The sequence below is a fragment of the Bombyx mori genome, chromosome 12 (genome assembly GCF_030269925.1).
Source record: "Bombyx mori chromosome 12, ASM3026992v2".
Taxonomy (NCBI): Eukaryota; Metazoa; Arthropoda; class Insecta; order Lepidoptera; family Bombycidae; genus Bombyx; species Bombyx mori.
In genome coordinates, this window is record NC_085118.1 from 15,714,761 (window position 1) to 15,726,977 (window position 12,217).

Genomic DNA, 12,217 nt, shown 5'->3' on the forward strand with positions numbered 1-12,217 from the left:
GCAGTTAGATTTTTCTATTCTTAAACAGAATTGAATAATACTTTAATTCACTATTTATATTACTATATATACAATTTATATTTTAATTTACTGTTTATAATAATAAAAGGGGAAAACGTGAATTTTTTTGATCGAGTTTTGGCTATTAAGCGCTAATACGTTTCATTTAGCTTTAAAGGACTAATACTAACAATTTTCACTAGCAATACAATTAAAAAGAGATCGAAAAAAGAAATCGTAAAACTCGAAGAGTGCGGCGTCATAATAATCACACGCAGCTCTGAATTATTGAACGAACTGTCAATCCAAACGTATCGGGGGCCAGAACAGGCAAAAACCGTATGAATACTTGATACCGCGACTCCGCCCGCCTTCGTTCACGTCATTTATTTTGACATTTCTGAAATAATGATATTAGGGCGCGCTGTTGGCACGTCAGGTCAATCCGACCCCATGCGGCGGTTTACGGTTTAAATTATTTACGTCGTAAACTGAAAATGATTGGAAATCGTTACGCTGTAAGGACGGACGCCGAGAAGTTGAACCCTAAAGGGTAATGTCATCGTGCCTATTTATATTTCAAAGGAATAATTTTTGTTTGATGTCTAGTTGGACGACCGTCCCATATATGTAGGTCAGTGTGTCAGATGTTTTTTTTTTAATTTTATCGAGTAACTTATACTTAAGTTCGGTAAAATTAAGCAGGAAATAATATACAGCTAATGGAATGCTAAGGTAATGGAAATAAAACATTACTGTTTTTACTCATTGTTGTTTTGGATATACTAATCAGATTGCATAGGGTTTCATTACCGTATCGATTTATTATTACTACTAATCGATCTGTTCACATCTCTCTAGTTCGTATTGTGGTTTTTGCATCTATTGAGAACGACAAAGGAAAGATCTTCAAACGGAAGACGTGTTCATTTAAATAGCCGTAAGCTAGAGAGTGAGAGATTCCAGTTTCTGGCATATTACTTCATATTACCGATAGCTAGTGGCTAGATAGTTAGATATGGCTAGTGTACAGAATAAATTAGACTAGATAAGAGACAAGATAAAAATATAAATATAGTAATAAAACATACTCAAGAAATACGTACTCAACAAATGTTCACGATTGATTTCCACGGTGAAGGAATAATATCGTGTAATAAAAATCAAACCCGCAAAATTATAATTTGCGTAATTACTGGTGGTAAAACCTCTTGTGAGTCCGCGCGGGTAGGTACCACCGCCCTGCCTATTCCTGCCGTGAAGCAGTAATGCGTTTCGGTCTGAAGGGTAGGGCAGCCGTTGTAACTATACTGAGATCTTAGAAGTTATATCTCAAGTTTGGTGGCGTATTTACGTTGTAGATAGACATCCAGTAACCACTTAACACCAGATGGGCGACAATAATTTTTGTTGTCGAACAGGATCGAATGTCTTATTTAGAAACACGGTTCTATTTATCTCCATAAAATTTGCTTTATAACATTGCCTTCAATCAAATTGAGTATGCAATTTATTAAACTCGTTCAAAGCATTCCTTCGAGACAATAAATTAAGTACAAATTCATTAATTATTCAACGTGAATTCATAAACTTAATCGTGGTTGTTACAGTTCAGGCGGGAATTTTATATGGTACTTCGCTCGATATCTATCTTCTATCTAATATATAAAAATGAATTGCTGTTCGTTAGTCTCGCTAAAACTCGAGAAGGGCTGGACCGATTTGGCTAATTTTGGTCTTGAATTATTTGTGGAAGTCCAGGGAAGGTTTAAAAGGTAAAAAAAATAAAAATGTTTTTCTTTTGATGTGTCCCCCTTCGGACGGATTACTTTTGTTTGTTTTAAGTTTATTTTATACAAAAGTTTAGGTCTTTTATTTATCGATTGAGGCACTAATAAGTATGCCGGGTCAGCTAGTCAGCTTATAAGTCATGGATGTATGCGGTTTAAAATAACAAACCTTGTTTATTGATTTCAATATCAAAAAAAAACAGTGATTCCAAGCTAAATATAAATAATTCTGATAAATATTGTTAATCCTAATAAGTTCCCGATAAATAATCAATGAAAACGATATTGAATTTATAAATAATGTACTGATATAGAAAAAGACTGTTTGCGATTTTGTGCATTGAAGATAGATTAGTATACCGCATATTGCATTTGCATTAAATATTAACATAACAATATATGCACTGTAACAGCAGATTAGTTACCACGTGGTTTATTTCACGAAGTCTTCAGAAGCGCTTAATTTACATCCTCGCTAATTTCATCCTATAAAAGCTACTTTTAGGACATGACAAAAATAATCACAATTCCTTAAAAGAAACAATAAACTTGTTTCAAATTTATGTTCAAATAACTTTTGCTTGATGGTTGAAATTTCGATTTAAGTTTTTTTATTTGATATTTTTTAATAAATTCATTAATAAAGTTATCGTGTTATCAATTTTTAAAATGTTTAAACGAGGGCATGTAAAACTTGTTCAGGAGTGCTCAATGCGCACGGTTAACTTGTAGCTATATATAAACGCGGTCTAAGATGAATACAAAATTACATTTTGATTTCTTACTCGATATAAAAACGACTTGTATAAAAGTATCAAAATAGGCTAACAATCTATTGAAATATGGACGAGACTAGACGTACACTTAGGTTTAATTTATTTATTATTCTTACTGTCACAATGTACATTCTATTATACTCTGTTCTTTTCTCTTATCAAAGCAAACGTAGGATTGGATATCGGATGAGCTTGTCATTGCTGGCGACCAATTGTTGCGTAATCCCTTAGTCTTCTTACATACATACACATTCGTTATTTTCAATTATAAGCAATGTCGTACAAACTAACAAACGTATCGGCTAGTTTTTATAAATAAAACTAATAACTAAGAAGTCCTGAACGGCGTGTGTTAGTAAATTAACTTTGTTCTTAACTTAAACTTAGATCTATTGTTGATAATATTGAAATATTATGTTACCTCCTCGATTTTCACTATCCGCCGGCTTCACTTGTATCGCTCGATTCATCTGGAAATAAGAACAGTTGATGTTAATGAATTATAATCACGTTGGAATAAACGTTCAGTATTTAAACGAGACGTAGAGATAAGGGATCTGTGGTTTGATTTTTTTTTGTTGCTTACTTCACATAATATACTTAGTCTGGCCATAAATACTGTTACAATTAAAAAATAAACAGAATATTACATTTGAATTTGGAATCTGTCATTTTTATATGAATGCTCATTGAGTTTTCTCATTTTGGCGCCTATACATTGTACAATATTTTGCGATATTAAAATGGAATGGGGTGATAAAGAGAACCGAATCGCTGTGATTGCATTACACAAAGTAGGTATGGAGCCAAATGCAATTTTTCAAACTCTCCATACGCTTGGTATTAGTAAAATGTTTGTGTACCGGGCTATTATAGGTATTTACAAAGACTATTAAGCTTCTATAATCACAGATTTCACCAAGACTACGCTTAGGTAGATAAAGTGTTCTTTGCGATTGATAAAAGCACTAGCTATCGCGTCCACGCGTGACGGTAACCTCCTTCCATCAAGTACTTTTAATCAACTTCAAAAGCTGCCTATTAATAATAATTAATAGTATTAGTCGTTCTGAGTGTACAATTAAGCCTCTTTACATAAAAATACCACGTCGCTGAATGAAATACATTTGAAAAGCTGGTGTTAGAGTAAGACGGATATAGTGCTTCGGTGGGCGGGGTTAAAGCAATCAACTTTAGGTATCCGAAGAAATATTTTATTTATTTTGCACGCTCTCTGTTTGCTGTTTCGGAAAATGAAAGATATTGGTGCGATCGTAATGTAGGTTAGGACTTATGAATTATATTGGCATGGTTTCGCGAAGAATTTCAGGCTTCCAGCGAATCATTGAAATCGTTGGATATTGGATACATGGTTCGTTTTTTTTTTGTTTATTGTTTAGATGGGTGTACCAGCTTACGGCCCATCTGTTGTTAAGGGGTTACCCGAGCCTATAGAAATCAATGGCGTAAATTCCGCCAAGGTGTAGGACATGAAGTCGTCGTGGCCTAACGGATAAGACGTCCGGTGCATTCGTGTTGAGCGATGCACCGGTGTTCGAATCCCGCAGGCGGGTACCAATTTTTCAAATGAAATACGTACTCAACAAATGTTCACGATTGACTTCCACGGTGAAGGAATAACATCGTGTAATAAAAATGAAACCCGCAAAATTATAATTTGCGTAATTACTGGTGGTAGGACCTCTTGTGAGTCCGCGCGGGTGGGTACCACCACCCTGCCTATTTCTGCCGTGAAGCAGTAATGCGTTTCGGTTTGAAGGGTAGGGCAGCCGTCGTTACTATACTTGAGACCTTAGAACTTGTATCTCAAGGTGGGTGGCGCATTTACGTTGTGGATGTCTATGGGCTCCAGTAACCACTTAACATCAGGTGGGCTGTGAGCTCGTCCACCCATCTAAGCAATAAAAAAAAAAAAAAAAAAAAAATGAATTCTAAGACTCAGTTTTTTCAGTACAACAGCTGCCTTAAACTTCAAACCGAAATGAATTACTGCTTATCGGCTGAAATAGCAAACATGTGTGAGCTCATGAGACGCCCTACCATCAGTTCTTGGTAAAAAGAGGTCAATTTATATTATTCGAATTTCAATTCACCTTTCATATGCATATAACAAATCTAACTTAGTTGGTTTGTCTGGTCAAGGAAACAGCAATATCTTAAATAGCGGAAATGTATTATTTTGTCTTCGATGGATAACGAGCACGCATTCAACCTGATGGTCAGTGATCAACGTAGCTCATGGATATCTGCAATACTAGGACTTTAGTTGTGTGACTGTTCAATACAATTAAATCAGCGACTTCATGTTTCAAGTTTTAAATGAGGTGTTATCAATGAGCTTCGGTAAATATTTAACGCCAAGCGAGCCGCAACAACAATATTTATTAAATATTATTGTAGAAATTTAAATATATAAGTGCATATTATTGTATACCATAGTTTTAAATTACCATTTAGTTAACCAGATTGTGACCTCATATATTTGGGTATATGAGAAATACCAGTCACATTCGTACCGCTACCAAATAACCACAAAATTATGCTTTGCAAATCTAGCTTGGTAAAACATATTAGTTCTAAATAATGTAAATAAAACAAAGATAAAATATCAAAAGTTAAAAATGATCATTGATTTAGTTTAAAAATAAAACTCTAGAATAGCACCAATCGTGATAAGGTTATTACGTTAATACAATCGACCAACATTTTATTTTTATTGTGTTGTTTATAGAGATGCACAAAAATAATAATAAGTCATAATACATACGATAAAGCATTGTATTTATCAAAGTGAGCTTCAACAGCTATTATGTGAATTTGCAATCGTTCGATAAGTTATTGCTTAGCTTTTATTATAAAAAATTATGTTTTTTGTAGTATTGAAATTGATTCTACAATCTTACATGTTTATAATTATTAAAACAATTTAACGTTTTCCAAAATTCTATGTTTTTTTTTACCGTTCAATCCATAGCGTAGCAATATGATGCGATAGCTAATTTCGTAAATATGTTATCGAAAGTAAGCAGACAGTATTATTTCACAACTTACAGAATAAAAACGTCAATATTACACTCAGAGACTCTAATCCTGCAATCAGCAAAATCTCCTAATCTATCAAGAATAATCTTGTTAATCGAGAACATTCTTGTTATAATCGTAGTAATTAAATTAAACAATACACCAAACAAAAATGCGTTTTTAAATTTAACTCACACATGTTTCCCTTATAATCATTCTCATACATTACGTAGCCATCCGTTTAACAACTACAGATCGTAACACGCGATCGCACCTGTCAATTACCAGCCGGCCGTCGCATGTAGATCGCTTATCCGTTGTCGCGCATGTAATAATCACATTTGCTTAATAGCCCGTACGTTATTTTCCTGGTTTTTTTTTCCGATCAATTGTGTTTTCATATGAGATTATAAACAACTTCATTAACGAATGTTTTACCATGGATTGTGTTTGATCACTGTCAGCTGTTTTAAAGAATGGAACCGTGCTTTAAGCTTTACACTAGATTTTTGTATATTTTTATTGCTTATATTGGTGGACGAGCTCTAACGCCCACCTTATGTTAAGTGGTAACCGGAGCCCAAAGACATCTACAACGTAAATGCCGCCACCCACCTTAAGATATGAGTTTTAAGGTCTTAGTGTAGTACAAAGGGCCCTACCCTTCAATCCGAAGCGCATTAATGCTTCACGGCAGAAATAGGCGGGGTGGTGGTACCTACCCGTACGGACTCAAAAGACGTCTTACCACCAGTAAAAAAGATTGAAAAGTTTTATTAAGAAGCTTTACTTCAAATGCTTTGTTGTTACGTATGTGGCCTAAATAGTATCATATTTTAAGTGAAATTTTGAGATAAGACTGCTATACGCAAAACCGGAATTGAATCTTTTTTTTTCTTGTTCCTGTCATAATTGACTGGTACGTCATATCTGTTATAGTTCGAACAATCTTATAGATTAACAGGCGGTTATTTCTATAATGTGTACCCTAGAGAATTTGTTGGCTTTGTCTTTTGATATCGTGTCACGCAAGACTAGGGCACTTGTCAAAATATGATGAAATTGACATACTTATGTTGACAGTTGAATGAAGTCGATGGCTATATGAGCAACCAAAATAAACTCACTTAACAGTGTATCAAAACAAACAGTAATTACTTTGATGACACTCGTTGCTAAGCAACGAAATAGTAACAGTTTGAAAAAGTAATCATGCGGTTTTAGTTGACTATGCATTTCTTAATTATACAAGTATATTACTCATTAAAAACTGTAATTTTTTTATTTTTTTTATTTTTTATTGCTTAGATGGATGGACGAGCTCACAGCCCACCTGGTGTTAAGTGGGTACTGGAGCCTATAGACATCTACAACGTAAATGCGCCACCCACCTCGAGATACAAGTTCTAAGGTCTCAAGTATAGTTACAACGGCTACCCCACCCTTCGAACCAAAACGCATTGCTGCTTCACGGCGGAAATAGGCGGGGTGGTGGTACCTACCCGCGCGGACTCCCAAGAGGTCCTACCACCAGTGATTACGCAAAATATAATTTTGCGGGTTTGATTTTTATTACACGATGTTATTCCTTCACCTTGGAAGCCAATCGTGAACAATTTGTTGAGTACGTATTTCATTAGAAAAATTGGTACCCGCCTGCGGGATTCGAACACCGGTGCATTGCTACATACGAATGCATCGGACGTCTTATCCTTTAGGCCACGAAGACTTACAATAAGGTACATATATACATACATAAATGTATGTTTGTATATATATATATATGTACCTATGTGTATATTTGAAATAATGTCGCATCGAGTAGTTATTTTAATTCTGCATTGATTCATAAAAGCCTTCATTGATTTAGTATTAATTAGTGAAAAAGTTTATAGAGCTCTCTGAGAAATCACTATGACATTTTTGAGTATCATAATTACGGAAATCTACTTATGATCAAAATCGTTGGTACAATTGCTCAAATTTTACTACATAATCTCGTCTTACATTTTTGGAAAATGTATAATTTAAATTTTAAATTAATTTAAATTTAAATACCACTATTAAATTTTTGTTTGTTTTAATAAAAATCATTTAAACTTTGTGGTAAATTTCGATTAAAAAACGCACTTTTTTTATTTAATTCATCATCAATCACTGTCAATCTTCTTGATTGTTTTAGCGACTCTTAATTATCATGATAATTGAAGCATGCGATACTCTCTAAAAGACTGCAGAGGTAGGTTGTGTGACTTCTAGGTTTATAGTAATGGTAAAAACACAAAGGATATCCCCACTTCATGGTAATCCACCTCCACTGTGTATATGGATGCTGTGCAGAATTTTCCTGAAACCGCGCTGACTTTTTTTTTATTGCTTAAATGGGTGGACGAGCTCACAGCCCACCTGGTGTTAAATGGTTGCTGGGGCCCATGAACATCTACAACGTAAATGCGCCACCCACCTTGAGATATAAGTTCTAAGACATCAGTATAGTTAAAACGGCTGCCCTACTCTTCAAACCGAAATGCATTACTGCTTCACTTCAGAAATAGGCTTGGCGGTGGTATCTACTCGCGCGGACTCACAAGAGGTCCTACCACCAGTAAAAAAACTGACTATCACAAAACAAATCCCAAAAAACATGGTTTCCCAGAAAATGCACTTAATCCTATACCACCACGTAAATATCATCAAAACGTTTTATGCTAATTAATATTGAACTTTAAAATCGAGCCATAAAGAAGTGTATCAAGTGTAATAAAATTGCCGTGTTAAGCTAAATGGCACCGCGGGGACGACTTGAATTTGTTGAGGGCTCATTTCGAAATTAAAAAGCGAAGTCTTTTGTGTTTCGTTAAAACTTTTCGACTGAGCTTTTCGGGGATCACTTTTAATGTTTTTTTTTTATGACCGAGATAGGTAAATACCTGATTGTTCCTTCGACAGTAATTGGTACCCTTTCATAAGGCTCGCATTAAGCTGGTAGTTAGAATATACGCAGATCTATTCGCATTAGTCATGAATTATGTTGAAAATCAGATTTAAATGATCGGTTTTAATACAAAATAATGTTTCGTTTCCCTGTCTTTATATTTAGAACACTTTGGCAGCTCAGTATTAATGACAAATCATAGGGAATAGACTAGACTGCGCGGCAGATCATCTTTAGGATGTACCGACCAAATAAAGGCAGCTCTAAGCTGCACAAGAAAGGCCGCGGTATGTGAGGAATGGCGACGTCTTCCGAAGTTTTGCGGTAGGCAGCGGCTTGGCTCTGCCCCTGGCATTGCTGAAGTCCATGGGCGACGGTAACCACTCACCATCAGGTGGGCCGTATGCTAGTCTGCCTGCAAAGGCAATAAAAAAAAAGTGCACCAACACCCGAACCGATACCCACGACCACTCTGCCAATTGTTAATCAAAACTAGACATTTAAATATCGGCTTAAATATCGTTAAGTATCGATATTTTTATTGGGAGTGGTGAATCATGCCGAGACCACAAAGCCCAAATAAAAAAAATCGTATTGATTGAAATATGAAATTACATCACGCCGTCGGAATTCAAAAAACTTAAAAGGTACAATCCATTTTTCTATTATCACAAGAAGCCTCCAAAGAACTTCAATAAATTCGCTCAAGTTCGATCTAAAGTTTTGAAAAGTCTTCTCACATATAAAATTTCCCAACTCTACAATTTCTCAACATATAAAATTTCAAAACTTTATAGAAATTCGATTAATCGATTCTTGCTATACATTTATTACGATTACTTTGTGTTTATTCGAATACATTTTCATAAAAATGAATACGCGGTGCACGTCTACATCGGTAAACATAACCTTCACAGAAAGTTGAAATTGTTGAAATACTGAGGACAGAATCTTTGTTAAATTAACAAGACCTTTTTTCAAATAAAACTTTTATTACAAAAAAAAAACAAATTACGTGATCATAATAATGTAAATATAACTTTGCAACAAGAAAAAAAGTTGATGTATAAACAAAAAAAATTATATAATATCCCAATAAAATTTATATTATTTATTTGTATTCTAAAATGCTAATTTTCCCCATTGTGACGTCTGTGAATTTAATGAAAACAAGCCCGCACTTTAACCTGCAAAAGAAAATAAAACAGAAAAAATAATAATTTGAAAGTAAAGTAAAAAACTCTTAAAAACATTTTTTTTCTTATTAAAATGAGCTATTTACTTACTATTAGGGGCGGAGTATATTCAACTTTCGTCGAACGCAATATATCTACGAGGTGAACCATATGGACAGATGATTTGGTCCAAGTTAAATACGAAAAGTGAATAATTTTGAAAGTATCACGTTCGCGGCGTTCGTAAGTGACTTGGAACGCGCTCGGACACGTCCGCTCCTCGCTGTGGTCGGGTTGCGACTGAATACGAGAAGACGGCGGGTAAACGCACGCGGGGAGGTACGCACTCACGCAGCGGTCACAGCCAATCGCGTGCGTGCGTCGCGCGCACCCCCGCAACCCGCCCCCTCACCTCGCCCGCCCGTCACCTCACAATCGATGCCCTATATTGCATTAATTATTTAGGAAACACGCAATAAGATAACGCGAGGTGGCAGATAAGGGGAACTGTGTTTTGAATAAATCAGTTGTTGTCTTCAGTGTCCGCGGCTTAGAATGACCGGTCGCGTGCTTCTCTTCTTGTTACTACCGGTAAAGTTATTTACGTCAAGTTTTTATCTTTTATTTACAAAGAGAGATTTCATAATCAAAATATTGCGAAAGTGGGCTACGATTTCCGAGTTTATTTTAGGTGTTCATTCTATTTTGGATTCGCCTTAGACAAATTTGTTTTTGCAGTTGAGTTAGTATCGGAATTGTTTTGTAAATGTAATCTTGTGTTGGATCTTTGCTGGGAGGATATTTTTGTAACTTTGACGAAACTTAGACAAACAAACTAGTAGTAGGTAAGTCCTATAGGAAAAAAAAATAACTTAACTTACTAAAATTAATATTATGGTAATGTTAAATTGTGAAATTGTAAAGTTTTGTATTATCTTCGGTTTTTTGCGAGTCGTGAGCATAATTAAAATTACTTTGATGGTTTTAATTTTCGAATAGATACTTTACAGTTTTTGTGGTCACGGACAAATTAACCAGGCTTAACTAAATTTATTTTAGTTTTAAAAATAAAACTAAAATAAATTCGTTAGTTAAAAAACTATGGATGACTTAACGAAGCGGGCTCACTTGTTAGGTGTCTTAGACGCCATGACGGACCTCAACTTGAGACATCAGGTCTTCAAATTGAAGCGTGAAACAGTCACGGGTCGCTCCGTTGCACCATCAGTGTATCTCTATCAGTCTAAGATTTGTAGACGAGTTTATAGCCTGATGATAATTGGTAGCTGAACACAGCGTGGACTCCACTGGCCACCTTCATAGGACCGTCCTTCACGGCAGAAATAGGTAGTCTGTTGGCGCGGCCCAACCGTAGCCTTGTTTGTGATTGTAATAATTCCGTATGTACATATTTTATGGGCAGACGAAGACCGAGCGCAGTCGTAAACAAAAGTTAGTATTTATGTATTTTTGGAAGCCCGTCAACTTGATACCGCGCCAATATTAATATTTACGATCATAAATCGGTTTTACGATGCGCGTTTATTAGCCGTATACGTTAATTTAACGCGTAAACTTATTTTATTGTAATTATTACATTTTTGGGTAAATTGGTTTATTTGCGTCTCGAGGACTTCAGCAGACGAGGTAGCCGCTCATGAAGTCTTAAGTAATTACCAAAAGTCATAGGTAATTATGAGTTTAAACCATATTTTCAGAACACCTATGAACTAGCTAGAACGTTGTAACTATACTTGAGACCTTAGAACTTATATCTCGAGGTGGGTGGCGCATTTACTTTGTAGATGTCAATGGGCTCCAGTAACCACTTAACACCAGGTGGGCGTGAGTTCGTCCACCCATCTAAGCAATAAAAAAAAGAAAAATGCAGCAAAATAGGTAGAATAGTGATACCTACCGGTTCGGGCTTTATTTCTTGTTTTCACTATCTATTTGCTGGTAATCTAAGGGGCTTTTACAGTTTCCAGTGTAGGCAAGCTCACGCCTTCCACCTGAGAGAATTTGCTAAGATTAGCCCTAGGAAGAGCAGTGCTTCGCAGAATCTACCACCGGATCGGAATCGCGACCCATTGAGAAGATACGGCGAGAGACACAGTGGTATGTGTCTATGGGTTAGTTCACTCGTCGAACTCTTCGTTCTAATCGACGGGTTCGACGAGGACGGTGATCGGTGCTTGAGGAGCCTAAAAGCACTGAGACAGATCCGGGGGATCCGACAAGACATGTTTCGGGCGATGGCGGCTTTGCGTTGCCCCGTGGCTTGGGTCAGATATGCGGGCTCTATAAGTACTCACACACGCACAAAATCCAACTGAGTTTAGTCGCGCATATTCCATGGTCACTAAGGTGTTATTTGTCAACGGTTCAATATTGTGCTGACTACCGTCCACTTTTACATTTGTTTTTACACAAAAAGAGGTTCCTCGTCGGACTTGACAAAGAGTTCGACGTGCAATCTAACCCATGCATCAGCCTGCT

At 36.0% G+C, this 12,217-nt stretch overlaps 1 protein-coding gene across 2 annotated transcripts in view; it reads right to left on the bottom strand.

The window, feature by feature from the left end:
* Positions 1–12,217, bottom strand: part of LOC101743724 (CUGBP Elav-like family member 4) — a 798,506-nt gene that overhangs the window by 252,188 nt on the left and 534,101 nt on the right. For both annotated transcript variants that reach the window (XM_062671586.1, XM_062671587.1), the window contains one exon: positions 2,988–3,036. In XM_062671586.1, the coding sequence (XP_062527570.1) occupies positions 2,988–3,036 (49 nt within the window). The remainder of the gene's footprint in view (positions 1–2,987; positions 3,037–12,217) is intronic.